This window comes from Notamacropus eugenii, chromosome 1 (genome assembly GCF_028372415.1).
Source record: "Notamacropus eugenii isolate mMacEug1 chromosome 1, mMacEug1.pri_v2, whole genome shotgun sequence".
Taxonomy (NCBI): domain Eukaryota; kingdom Metazoa; phylum Chordata; class Mammalia; order Diprotodontia; family Macropodidae; genus Notamacropus; species Notamacropus eugenii.
Window position 1 is genome coordinate 67,683,265 of NC_092872.1, and position 15,321 is coordinate 67,698,585.

Consider the following 15,321-nt stretch of genomic DNA (forward strand, 5'->3'; position numbering starts at 1 on the left):
CTGAACTAGTATCCTCAGATTATAGAGGAGGAAACTGAGGTAGGCATAGGTGAAGTGTCTTGCCTAGGGTCATACAACTAGGAAATATTAAGGCCAGATTTGAATTTGGGTCTTTCTAAGGGGAGTCAGGAAGTCACTAGAGTTCAGTGCTCTAATTACTGCACCACCTAGCTGCCTAATTGAATAATAGTTGATCTTTATTAGTGGAGATTCCTTACCAGAAACTACGACCTATACTGGTAAAATCTGGACACATTTTTCTGGGGGGCGGGAAGGTCCACATAGCATTTTTTTGAGGTAGGGTTTCATACAGGTCATTTAGTCCAGAAAATTGATGGTGTAGAAACTCCTTTCACTAATACAAAAAACCCAGCTCATCTGTAATGTGTAGCCTTAGAGACTTGCCTGGGTCACTGAGAAGTTAAGTGACTAGCTTGTGGGCAGCTAGCTAGTATGTGTCAGCAGCTGGAATTGAATCAAGACCTTCCCAACTCCATAGCTGGCTCTCTATAGACTATATCCAGGAATGCTTGTGTAGTTGTTTTCCTTTACCCTGTGTTGGCATGATTCCCAGACAGTGCCTTTCATAGTATAGACCTGATAGACCTTTTCTCTCTTTAGACAGGGAGGGTGAAGAGCACCTAATTCTCAATCAAGTCCATGGACACACTAGCAAGGCATCCCTGAAAGACTTAGAAGCCACCACCACAAATACCACCAGGACTTCACTGAGGGTCCTCACTAGTAGACTGTGGAGGTAGCCACCAGGTTCTCAAAGAAGGACCTCCAAAAGGAGTGCAAATCAGGAAATGCTACCCTGGTGTATGGCTGTAGTTGCCTTAAGGAGAAGTCCCTAATCCTTGCCAGCACTTACCTCATTTTGGGTATGGTGATCTGATTCCCAGAAGCACAACCCCATCAGGAGGGAAAGAAGCCACAGGTAAAGGTTGGAGATGAATAGGCAATGTTTGGAGTAGGAAGGACAGGGAAGAAACAAAACTCAAGCAAGCAGAAGGGCAAAAGGAGTAGGAGAGAAAAGATGAGAGCTAGAGGAAAAAGGAATAAAGGATCCCAGGGCAGGCACCAGCACAGCAAAGTGAAAAGCGGAAAGTAACATATTAGAAGGTTAACTAGCAGGTAGAACTGAGATTACATGAGGTGAGGCTGGTGGAAGGGTGATGAGTAGAGAAGAAAACATGGTGAGCATGAGTCCAGAATGTAACACAACATGATGGAGTTATTGGAAACTGAAAAAGTAGAGAAAGCAGATAGGAAACAGAAGACCACCATGAGGAGACGGCAGCTCAAACAAATCATTGTAGAGGCAAAGTTATTGCAGCAGCTAAAGATGTCAGGAGGGGAAGGAAATGGGGGGAAAAAACAGGGTGAAAAAAGAGAAAGGCTAAGAAATAAATGAAATGAGCGACATAGGCATTCCAGGGAGGACATAAAATATTTTCACCACCAAAGACATATAGGCTAAACACTAGTCAGAATATGGTAGGCTCTTCTGAGTATTCCATTGCATATTCCAAGTTTTTTTGACTCGAGTTTTAGCACTGCATTATGGGAAATATTTTAACCAAAAGATACTGTTGTAGATTACCTGATGACCTGATTTAATTAATTACCTGATTTAAATAAAAATTAAATTATAAAGAGAACCAAATATGCAAGTAGGAATGCTACCATTTGTATCCAGAGCATTTGCCATTTTCCTCAATGTACTGCACAGCTTGCATCAAACTACTAATCTGAGATTTCACAGAATATTCCTCACTTGTGCCTTAGATCAAGTGAAAATTCAACAAATATTTGGTTTGCAAGAACAATGAAGATCCAAATTTGGCTACGTGAAGGATTAGGGAGGGGGGATCCATTCTGAGGTCTGACTGAATTGTTGTTTACATTCAGCACATTAACCAGATATAATTGCCGAGTCTTCACTTCCCTTTCTGCTAAGCAGACACAGGAGAAGTAACAAATAGATCTCTCTAGGAAGCAAATCATTCTCAGCGCATACTATTTTCTTTGACAGCTCACAAAATAATTTGGGAATGCAGGTATAATTAGACTTGCACACAATGCTCATGCAAAGGAAAACCTGCCAATCAACATGATGCTGCCTTCAAAAAAAAAGCAGGAGAGATTCTGTCTGTGACAGCCAGAGACAGTGTAGTCTGCAGTTTTTTCAGAAGGCGATATCATCAAGCTTGTTTTTTGTTTGCAGTTTTCAAATGCATGGAGGTGTTTTGTAGCATCTGAACAAGACAACAAATCTCTACTGAAAATGATTACTATTATACTGTTTCAACATCACAATAGAACATGTACTAGAGAAGAGCTGGCTTGCAATTTGGAAAGGAAAGGAGAGGATGGAGCCATAGCCCTCTGTTCCTCAAGTTACTTTGTAAGCAACCAATCAATCAATAAGTTGCCTACTGTGTGCCAGGCACAGTGTTAGGCAATGGCGATACAAATTAAATGAATGAAAGAATCTCTACTTATAATGAGCTTCTTCATAATGTAGTCCAGAACTATATCTGTATCAAATTTTATGCCCATACATCCAGTTTTGAAGTTCCATTCAAACAGAATGCTTACCAGTAGACGTTCTACACTATAGCAGAGAGAAATGTTATTCCAGCAAACATCAAAAGAGCCCCCATGGCATATACTCACTATTTGGTTGAGTCAGATAACTGGTATTCTCGTCTTCTATCATAACATTCTTGGATTCCAGGATCATTCCATAAACTCTTTATTGCGTCTACATACGGGTTCTCAAAAGCAGACACCTTCTCCACATCAACTTCTCGAACTAACTGTGCATGGGCCTGTTTCCAAAAAAGAAAACAACTTCAATCCTCTTTCGGTCAACTAAAAAAAATCATCTTTCATTTACAATGCTTATATTATAGATATTAGTCATATCTTCCTTCATAAAATGGATAGTTTTTTTAATGGTGATCAACCAATTCCTTTATATAGCTCAATCTTTTTTTTTTTGAAATGTTCGGTTTTGAAAGATAACCCAGTTCCCAGTTTTCCCCTGAGAGTAATGCTTGAGAATACCATGAACATGATTAAATTCAATTGAAAATCAAGTATGATCAAACCTTCAACAAAATGCCAGCCTCTTGTCATCTGAGTATCACAAACTTGCTGTAGTCAATATTACCAAAGGGGTGGGGTAAAAAGGTAGGAAATGAGAAGCTTAGACTTTATTAGTTTTTTCATATTAATATATTCCTACTTTTATCAACTAATTCAATCAACTATCTTCCCCATGCCCCACCACATTCTCATTGTAAAAGATAGGGAAAAAAACCCCACAACTAGCTAAATCAGATGTTTAAGTCTAGTATTTTTAAAGGAATATTCCCAACAATTTTTAGCTATATCTAGGGTCAGTATATATTGGAACAAATCCCCAACACATACAATATTCTGTAATAAACAATGATATTCAGAGAATTTATCTTGAAGTATTGCAAGATCATCAATTCAATCCAACTTAGTTCAACTCAGTTTTCTTATCAATGAAATGGGGATAATAATATCTACCTCACAGGGTTGTTGTGAGGATTAAATGAGGCAAACTGTAAAGTGCCCAGCACATAGTAATCACTATATAAATATTAGCTACTATTATTATCATTATTAATTCTGTAGAAGGAACATTTAAGAGATTATTCTTTGCAAGGATTTAATCTCTCTGCTGGGAACAGAAGACAAGAATGAAACATCCTCTTTCTTCAATGAGTTTAAATTCTATTAGGAAGATGCAATAAGACACAAGGTTCAGTGGAAAAGTACTGAATTTGAATGCTGGCTCTCTGTGATTTACTACTTGGGAATCCTTAAGTCTCCTCGCTTCTCTTAGACATTGTTTCCTCATTTGTTAAATGAGTGTAGTTGAACTAGATGACCTCCAAAGTCCTTTCCAACTCTAAATCTATGACCATAGAAAAATAGGATGTAATAAATCGGAAGTAATTTGAAGAGGGAGGGAACATGAACATCCTGGGTGGATGGGATTAAGGAAGCCTTCATGAGGAAGTCAAGGTCAAGATGAGGAAAGTAAGCATTCCAGGAATTAAGGGTGTGTGTTTTCGTCCTTCATTGCTGAAGAAGACCATGCCATCAGGGAAATGATGACATGACTTGCACTTGACTTTGTTTTGAGTGAGGGAGGGCTGTGCAGGTCACCAGCCTCACTTCTCCTCCAGAGTCATCTGAATCCAGTGACCAGATATTCATCAGGATGACTGGAGATGACCCAGGATGAGGCAATTGGGGTTAAGTGACTTGCCCAAGGTCACACAGCTAGTGAGTGTCAAGTGTCAGAGGTAAGATTTGAACTCAGGTCTTCCTGACTCCTGCCCTGGTGCTCTACCCACTGCACCACCTAGTTGCCCAAGGAATAAAGGGATGGTTTATGCAAATGCACAGAGGTAAAGTTATGGCACCCCAAAGGCAGGGAATAATTAGTGCATTTTAGATAGAATAGAATAGTGTATGAAGTGACTAAAATGTATTATGGATGGAAAGGTTGACTATAGATGGATCGTGGAGGACACCTTACAGGCTAGGCTAAGGAACTCCTCCAGTTCAGTTTTAAGCTTTCATTACTTAACTAGATTTAAATGGCACTGACTTTGGGGACATCTTGTCTTTTGCCCTAGAATCAGTGAGGTGAACGGTCAACAAGCATTGATTAAGCACCTACTATGTGCCAGACACTGACTGAAGGACTGTAAATACAAAAAAGCCAAAATACCTGCCTCTTGAGGAGCTTATATATGAATAGGGAAAACAACATGCAAAAAAAACCAACCCAGAAAACTGTGCCTACTTTGGGGTGAGGGGTGTTATCCTGGGAGGAATAGGAGTGGGGAAAGGTATTCTGCATTAAGTGGGATTTGGGTTAAGTCTTGAAGATTTTTAAGGAGGAGAATGACAGTATCAGACCTGTGTCTTAGGAAAATTATTTTAACATATGCATAGAGCACAGACTGGAGGGGAAGAGATTTTAAACAGGAAGATCAATTAGAAAGCTATTAAAATAGTCCCAGCTGAGAGGTGATGAGGGCCTGAAACTGGGTGGTTGTGGGTGTGAATGTATAGAGTGAAGTGTTTAATCAATAAACAAAGATTCAGTTACGTTCATGATACTGTATTAAGGCAGAAAGTATTTAAATAGATATTTTCAGGAGGATTTTTGGCAGGGCTGAAACAAAAATAGTTCTCAATTGCCTAGGGAGACAAAAAAACTAACCCGATCACTCTTGTTAATCAAGACTTTACATCAGGCACATAAAAATATTAAAAAATATACTTACATACAAATAACTACAATAACCCTAATAGCTTTAATATTTTGAAAAGAAAGTTTATACACTATAGAAGGCCCTCTTTCTTTGAAACAAGTCAAACATTTGTTACATGAAGTGGTTAAATCCTATCATTTCTACCTCTCTAACATCTCTGAAATATTTTCTCTTCTTTCCTCTAACACTGCTACCACCCTGGTAGTGGCCTTCAAGCACCTCTTACCTGCCCTACTGTAATAGCCTAATGTCTCTCTATCTAAGCTCCCCTCTTTTATTTCACCCTCCACTTAGCTTCTAAACCAATCTTCCCGAAGCATAAATCTGACCATGTTATTAACCCCTTTTCAATAAACACCATTGGTTCCCTATCGCCTCCAGGTTCAGACATAACATCTAATGTTTGGATTTTAGCCTCCCTTAACCTGGCCCCTTCCTACCTTTCCGATCTTCTTGTACCTTATGCCTTCCCATGCACTATAATTCACTGACGTCCTTTCAGTTCCTCACACATGACACTTCAATTTTCTACCTCCAAATATTTTCACTGCCTGTCCACCATACCTGGAACACACTCCCTTCTCATCTCTGTCTCCTGGCTTCCCTGAATTCCTTCAAGAATCAATTAAAGTCCTGCCTTCTACAAGAAGCCTTTCCCAGTCTTTAATCTTAGTGGCTTCCCTCTGATATCAGATTCGATTTATCTTGTCTATATCCTGGTTGTATGTTGTACCCCCACTTAGACTGGGAGCCCTTTGAGAGTAGATGTAGGGGGTAGAAAGCTAGACTTGAAGGAAGACCTGGGCTTGCTCACTCCCCCCCCCCCCCCACCCCATGAACTGTCGAACATTGCTAAAGAAAGCCAGGGAACTATGTCAAGTTCTACAAATTCAAGGTACTTAGTCTCCACTGGGGTCTCATTGGGGTACAATAATTCTTACTTTCCCCTGATTAACATAGGTCAAGCATCCTGCAGTGCCTGTTCCAGACCTCCACAAATACCTAAATCATTCCCAAACCCCTTTGTCAGACCACAAAACCTCACCTCCTACCTCTGAGAAAATTAAAGCCATCTCTTGGGAGTTTCCTCATTTTATTTGCTTCATACCTCAAAGAAAGAGGTGGTCTGTCACCTTTCCAAAGTGAACATTTTCACCTATGCTTTTGTTTCCATCCTAGCCTGTATTCTAGAAAGTGGTTCATTTCTCTGTCTCTCCTCCCCCATCTGACTTCATAAAGGTTCCAAAATCTCACATCCTTAAAAGAATCTTCATTTGACCCTGATATTCCTTCAAACTATCTTCCTATACCCATTTTCCCTTTTACTGCCAAATTCCTAGGGTGGGGGAAGTAGATTACACTTGTTGTCTCCACTTTTTTCACCATCCACTTATTTCTCAGCCTCTTGCAATTTGTTTTCCTACGTCATCCCTCTATGAAGTCATTTAATCAATGGTTACAGTCTTCTAATAGGACTTTCTTGGTCTTCTTCCTTTTACATATCTGTGCAGCTTATGACACTGTTGATCACTCTTCATTTCCTGGATATTCTCTTCTCCTGTCCCCTAAATTGGGAGCTCTTTACCTTTTTGATTTTTCTCTTTACACTCCCCTCCTTGGTGATAGCATTTGATCTCCCAGATTTAAATTGTCAATTCTATACTGATGATTTCCAGATCTTTATCTTTAGCATTAGTCCCTATTTTAAGTTTCAGATCTTCCATATTAATAACCTAGGTGTCATCTAGAACTTCCCACTCTCCCATCCCAGTTTTCCTGGCAATTGCCAAATCTTGTCATTTCTACCTTCACACCTTTTGCATCTGTCCCTTTCTCTTCACTCACAAAGTCACTACCCTAGTTTCAACCCTCCTCACCTCAACTGTGGTAGAAATTCATTCTCCCAGAAGTCTCTCCCCATTCTAATCCACAGCTGCCAAAGTGATTTTCTTAAAAGCACAAATCTGAACATCAGTAATCAATAAATTTTAGCAGCTTCCTGTTAGTTCAAACATTAACTATAAACTGTTCTATTTAGCATTTAAAATCTTTTATAGCTTGGCCTCAACCTACTTTTCCAGCCTTATTACACATTACTCTGCTTTAAATACACTCCATTCTAAATTGGTCTCTTTTCTGTTCTCTTAGAATCACTGATTTCCTTTAAGGATCTGCTAAAACAATATTTTTTAAATATGAAGTCTTTCTGATTCTCCTAGCTGCTAGTGCAGCTAAATTACTTTATAGCTAATTATCCCTTTAGCTAGACTGTAAGCTATTTGAAAGCAGAGACTTTCATATTTTTCTTTGTACACCAAGTGCCAAGCACAATGTACAGTGTCTGGGACACACCAGGCACTTAATAAATGCATTTACAGTGGCTAATTGATTTATACATTGGGCAGGTCTTGTCAATGGACTGGAGATGGGGAATGAAGTAAAAGGAAAAATCAAAGATGACTCCAATGTTACAAACATGTGAAATTACAACCAAATGGAAGAAATGGTCAGCAAGTTCTCCACAGAAAGGCAAACTAAAGATTTAGTAAAGTTTGTGTTACCATACGTTCATCAACAACGAATATTTTATGAAACCTTTGGCCCTAGAAGTGCTCAAAATGAACATAAGCTAAATGGCGAAACAAAGGTAATTAATTACAGCTTATGCAGCGATATTCATTGCAGAGCTTGAAGAAATAAAGAAATTCCATGAAAACCTAGAAGTAGGAGCATGGAAGACCATCTAAGTCCACCCATCTCATTTTTCATTTTCCTTTTCATTAGGAAATGGAGGCTTAAGGAGGTACTACCTGAATATAGTAAGTATTGGAAGAGGATCTGAACCCAGGTACAATGATCGAGGGACTTTAAACTGTACCATACAGGCAGAATCAGTCATACAAAGATAGGGAGCCCTAAAAAAAACAACACTCTCAGGTCATCAAAAGAAATAATTCTGGCCACAAGAACAAAATGGAGTTATTTAAGAGATGATGTGGGATATATGGGGAATTTGTTAATTATCTTCAGTTTTTAAAAATACAGTATAGAAAGTGGAAGCAATTGTAAGTAGATTAATACATCATATGACACACAGTCCTCCAAAAATAGTGTCATGAGTGCTAAAACTCAGATTGAATTGAGACTGATGAGGAAGGCTAAGGAAAACAAAGGTGTGTTTGTTTTTGAAAGTTATATTGAGCATAAGAGGATAGGACATCTCCTTAGTTTGGATTTGATTATGATAATTGAAAACACAACTACTCAGTTCTAATCTTGCAAGTGTTTTCTCTGCAAAGAAATAATATTTAGACTGGAAAGGATAAAATAAAAATGGAAACTAGGGATCTGAAATCTAAAATAATGAGGGAGATAGTTCTTGAGATGTTCAAGTTCAGGTTCACCTGGCCCCAATTATATCCAAATGATAAAACCCTCTAAATTGAATTATTTTATTTTAATGAAAAGCAGCATAGCATGGTAGCTAGAGATGGCTTGAAAATCAGGAGGATCTCAATTCAAGTACTACCCATGTTCACATTGGCTGTGTGACCTATGGCTGCTACTTCTCAGTGTCCCAGGCAATTTTCCAAATCTATAAATTGCACATTTGTTCTAGATCTATACTGGTAAAGGGAACTTCCTACTCAGAATCCTCTATACCAATAAAACCATAGGACTAGGTCACACACACACACACACACACACACACACACAGACAAACACACATTCAATTACTTCAATAGAAAAATGGGTATAAGGTAAAATTTTTCTCCTTCTGGTCCCCTGCCCTATGTTGAGAAAATGTCTCAAGATCAGGATACAGAATAGGCAGAGGCCTGTAGGCTGCTCAGAAATCTCATGTTTATATATCATAAATACTTTTTTTTAAGAGACTAGGAAGGCAATGAATACAGTGAGCACCAAACAATGTCATAAAAAAATGAATTTAACTCTTAGATAGAAAATGACTAGTTGCTGATGTAGAAGTTACTTCCAAATCAACACCCTTTATACAGTTAGCCCATCAATTTTTTAGGAAGAAAATAAATTCAAAATCAAATTAGAAGAAAACAAGGATAAGAAGCAGTGGTAGACAACATAACATGAACATAACTTATTTAAACAAGCTACTGACATAAAAATAGGAAACAGATAAAGGAACTGATATTGACACAAACTGTTTCCTACAGAAGTTTAATCAATGTAAAACAACTGTCATAAGGAGGGAAACAAAAGTTCCTAGAAACTGCCTTGACTAGCAAACACTTGATCTTTTTGCCAAATGGGGAGAAGAAGGGGGAGCAAGGGGGAAACAACATCTGTTTAGAATAGAAATTCATTTGCAAAACCTTACAGAGGAGAATGACAGAAGATTATGAGCAGTAAATCTAAACTTATAAGAGAGTGAGAAGTGTTAGAGGGAAAAACAAATTTGTAGAATGCTTGGATTGATGCCCAATTATGCCAAATCATCCCAAGAGCATTTAAAGTTGAAACTGGAAGACAACAAACACGAGAACAGTGAAAAACAGCTGTCAACATTTCTATAACAAACTATTTTCTTCATCAGTGGCAGCTGAACCATCACATTCAGATTCATCAGAGTTCCTGCTGTGCTGCCTGAAGATATAGAAAAGGCATTAAAGAAAAAGGAAAGAATAGCAGCTGGACCAGATCAAGTACATAGAGAAGAAATTCATCTTGGAGTCAACAGAATTTTAAAGGTATTGAAGAATTAGTCTCAAGATATCTGAAGAGGGGAAAAAAACCCACAGCAATTAAGGAGAAAAATCACACATGGTATCACTACCAAAAAGACTACTGAAGGAATATCAATAACCATGGAAACATATGCCTATTTTCTCACCTCTACAAAATCTTTATCAGAACAATTCATATATGTATCAAGGGCATCATGAAAGAAAATCTGAAAAGGGAAAAAGATAGGCTTTCCAAAAAGATTATTGTTTAGTAGAACATATCTTCATAACCACATAACTGACTCAAAGTTGCAGAGAGCACAAGATCCCACTTTTTACTGTTTGCCAATGACAAAGGAGCCTATGCAAAATTAAAGGTTCTCCTCCTACCAACATGTCTCCCATGTGTACATTAAGGTCAGATAACGCAGAGACAACTCTGTACAACAAACTTCTGAATGTTAATAAGAAAGAAAAAAAGCAAGGTGTAGAACCAGGAAGACATACTCTCCACAAATGTGTTCCACTTTCATGGAAGATATCTAGCATAAAGTCCAAGTGAAAGAGTTGTTCCCCATAAATGGTATGGTCCTCCAGATGCCTCTGTTTTCATCAAGCTCCAAAATATTTCAAAGTCTTTTAAGTGAGACTGATAACTATTTACAAGAATTTAAATGAACAAATCCATGTATAAAAAAGAGAAGAATGATGTCTACTATCTATTATCCATGATAAGAATTTAAGAATGGAGAGCCCATCAAGCAGGTTCATTAGTACATATATCTTGGACAGGCACTGCAAATGTTTAATGACAGGCACAAAACTAGAAGAAAAAGGGAAACCCGTACTGCACTCAGAAAATTGTCCAGCACTTTTAAAGGTCTTAAAGGACCCTTAAACAGAAAACACAACTTTTAAGTGCTATGAAAAATGCTGGCTATTATTAACACTAACATTTTCCAGTGACTCTACATAGTTAAAAATGATGGAATACTATAATCTCTGAAGAATAAAAATTACAGAGCACACAAATGGTAATGGAGAGAGATGTATGGTGGATGTAATTATTATGAATTACAACCTGTGTATAGGGCAGGCATTAAATATATCATTTAAGTAACATTTATGGAACTATTAAAGAAGATAGGCAAGACATATAGGGAAAATGGGAGACAAATTGACAAACCATTATACCAGACTGGTCTTACAATGTTAAGAGACGTAGAGGAAGGCCCACAGCTCTTTTGCTGGCTTTATTTTGGAGAATTTATATGAGGACATAGGTGAGAGAGAGTTTTATGAGATGAGAGAAAACACAAATGGATTTCTATTTTTCGATTGGAGGAAGTACCTGTAATGATGAAATCACAGATCCACTCAAATGTTATCATATAGGTATTCTCTTAAGTTTTGTAAAACATTTTCTTCATAGTAATCCCACGAGGCAGGTAACACAATCACTTTTACCCCCAGCTTCACAGACTGGTAACTGAGACACAGAATTTAAATGGGTCAGTCTGATCAGTGCAGGTAGGAAGATAGCAAGTGTGAACTTTGATGATGCTCCTTCTTCTACTTTAGAACCCTAGAATTTTTTAGAGTTGATCCCCTTATTTAAAAACACATATTGTTAGAGGTTAACACGTGCCTATTAAGTCTTCCCCCTGAGAGAGTCTGAGGAGGGTTGTTCACTTGAGTTCTGGAGTTCTGAGCTGTAGTAGTGCTAAAACCAATGTAGTGCTCACACCAAATGTAGAACTAATATGGTGAACCCACGGGAGCAAGGGGTCACCAGCCTGCCTAAGGTAGGGCAAATGGAGAAGGTTAAAGTTTCCATAATGGGACTGGGCTCATGAGTGACCACTTTACTTTCAACCTGGATGAGATAGGAAAAACTAGTTTAAAAAAAATAACAACAAAAAACATAAAACTGGAATTCATATCCTGCTAGTTCAGATTTAAAGTTTAAAAGATACATGCAAATCTAATATATTGCTAGACTGACCATGTGCAATACATGTGGTTACATGATACTACCCTTCTACCTTGATGTTATAGTTAGTAATACAGTAAGTATCTTTTTTTATAACATGTGGTTTTTCTCTTGGTAGTCAAGAGGTTACAGAATTACCAATGATGATTTGTTCTCAAGGAGTTACATAAAAGATTATCAAAAAGATCCATGAGTTGGTACGGTAGATGTGGCAGTCATATAAAAAAGAGTGTTATATAATAGTTTGAATACCCCAATGGTGAAGTTAAGAGACCTGGAGAAAAGTCCTCATATTGAATAGAATTCCTATGAAGGATTTTACATGAGACCATAGGATGGGTTGTGATGGACAAGTGTAATGGGGTCACAGACCCATCAAAATGCTTGTCCGGAGGTGGTTCTCTCCTCAAACATATATATTCAACTTATCAAAAGACCATGTGTAACTGAATAAAAGTAAATCATATTCTTGGTATATTATACAATCAGAATCATTGGAGTCATATTTATTTTGTAGATTCTCTTTAAGATCTACCAGTTTTCAAAGGAATTGCCATACACTAAAAGTGTCCAGTTGAAAAATCTGTAGATTTGCCTCCAGGTTGTCTGATGAAAGAAAATGGCCTTTAAAGGCTACTGTTATTCCAGAGTATCTTTTCCCACTTGTTTAACTGAGCCATGGCAGATAATCCTGTATTACATTTTCCGTCATAAGACTGAATTAACTACTTCCTATTATCCCTAGGGAAAAGTGAAGGATAGTACTCTTTGAACTGGGTAAAAGCCACATAGTGACGTGTGCTAGTGTGGGTAATGATTCTAAAATAAATTCCACATCCACTACTAGGCCAAATGTGTCATTTGAAAGGCATACACTTTCTGAATCTGGAGCATAGTTCCTTTCTGTCAAAGAAAACAGTTTTGACATACGACACACTTTTAAATCTTATTAAATGTATATACAATGCCAGTGTGGCACAGGGCAATAAATCAAACCCAGTTTGAGAAAGAAATGGTTCCTGCTGGGGACTGAGTTTATAACAACAACAATAATTTTAATAGTATTTATATAGCACTTTAAGGTTAGCAAAGTGCTTTAAAACTATTATCTCATCTTGTCCTCATAACAACCCTGTGAAGTAGATGTTATTTTTGTCCCCATTTTACAGAGATGAAAAAAAGAGATTGAGGGAGGTTAAGTGACTTGCCCAGGGTCACACAGCTAAGTATATGAGGCTGGCTTAGACCTTAAGTCTTCTGGACTCCATGTTCAGCACTCTATCCATTGTGCCACCTACCTGCCTCATAATATAAACAGTTTATAGAAATATAAATAATACAAGCAGATATGGGAAAAACAAATTATTGGCTACAATGCTCTGGGGAGAAGTAGGAGGAACATGCTATTACTCTCATCTTCATTGTGAACAACATTAAAAGCATTTAGGTAAAATTAATATTGTCACCAAATATCACAGTGATGGATCTGTCAGAAATGCTTTAGTTCAATTTAATTTGACAGGAGGGAGCTAGTAAGTGATTGAGCCAGCTTGGACCAGTTCATGAGAGCCCACTATTAAAATTTCAGTGTGAGCATTTGCACCTCAGAAATTGGCAACTGCTACAAATCAATCATCCCTAAATTACATCATTCATTGTTTTGTTGATTGCCTCGATTTAAGTAAGTGTTAACAATGCCAAATAACTGCCCCCTCCCCCCAGGTGGTTAAACGTTTACAAGCACACTCTACATTGCTCTATAAACACTGTTTGAGATTAGCAGGAGGACAGCAGAAAGCTCAGAGATGAAGTCATCACTAGACTGGAGACCTGACTGTAGGCTAATAATAACAATAACTGATATTTATACAGTGCTTTGGGGTTTACAAAGTATTTTACACCCAGTATCTCATTTGAATGTTAACTAGTTGAATCTTGCAGGTCACAGAAAAGAGTAAGAGACACCAGCACAGGACTGATCAATATGGCATGCCCACATCAAAAAGGGTGCTTTTGCTTGGAGCAAAGCAGAATTGAGACAGCACAAAGTAAACACAGGATGCACAAATTTGGGATATCCACCCTAAATATTCACACGGACTATCTGTGCCCAACCTGTGGTAGAGCATTCCGAGATTGTGTTGGTCTGATCAGTCACAGTCGCATACTGAAATTTCACTCTATCACGGCGATGTCATTTTGGTCCTCTTTGAAGACAAAGGACAACAACCAACCAACCAACTATATGACTAACATTGCCCAAGCGCTGGGGTTTGGGGGGGGGAGTAGAAGACCCACCATGCTGTCATCCCCCTTGCCCAAAATGAATTTCTAATTAAATTAACTCATGTAGAAGTACGTCCTACTATGAGAAGTTGATCATATTATAATGTATACACTTATTACAAAAGAATAAAAGAAACAGTCCCTGTCTAGAAGATCTCCAGTCTCGGTAAGGAAATAAGATATACACATTAAAGAAAAGGCAAGGCAGTATGACTGAAGGCTAGAATGAGTCATACAGATTGTTAGTACTACAGGAGTTCTGAAGAAGAAAAATCCAAAGTGGGCTAGGTTAGTTGAGGATGGCTTCATGGAAAAGATGAGCCATCAGATCAGTCAGAAAAGATGTGGAGATGTATAAGATTTGACTTGGTGGAGAAGATGAGGAAGAGAATTCTAGGGAAGAGAAAAGCATTGCTCAGAGGCTCAAAAATAAGTAGAATAGGGTATGTTCTGTTGGACTGATTTGTGTTGTTTTTGAGGACAAGTCACTTCCTTATTTTATGAACCTTCAGTGACTCCCTGCTATGTCTAGGATAAAATACTAACTCCTTAGCTTGGCATTTAAAATTCTTCATAATCTGGTCCCTATGTGTTGAGGCTTATTGCATATAACTTCTCTCCAGATAGTTTACATTCTAGCCAAACTACCCTACTTTTGCAAATATGGCCTCTCCCTCAGTCTACCCTGTATCTGCTGCTCTGCCTCGTTTCAACCCCACAGAACAAGATGTTAAGCTCATTATCTCTAATCTCATTACCAGGCTGCTACCACCTCCCTCAGCCTCCCCTCTCCCACACCACTTGGAATACTGTAGAGGGGAAAGTACCAAATTCCTCCTAATGCCTTCCTTTAAAGAAGGTAGAAACTGAACTTTTGGGATTCAGTTCACTCTGCACCTGTTGGTCTTCCTGGTCTGAACTCCACTGAACAGGATGTCCCCGTACTGGGAAACTCCTGATGTCCTCCCTATTTACTTTTGTACATTGTCTTCCCCCATTAGACTAT

General features: G+C 38.2%; 1 protein-coding gene across 1 annotated transcript in view; it reads right to left on the reverse strand.

The window, feature by feature from the left end:
• Window positions 1-15,321, reverse strand: part of LOC140501406 (guanine nucleotide-binding protein G(q) subunit alpha) — a 397,622-nt gene that overhangs the window by 122,907 nt on the left and 259,394 nt on the right. Inside the window, exon 3 of the mRNA XM_072604982.1 lies at window positions 2,683-2,837. Coding sequence (XP_072461083.1) covers window positions 2,683-2,837 — 155 coding nt within the window. The remainder of the gene's footprint in view (window positions 1-2,682; window positions 2,838-15,321) is intronic.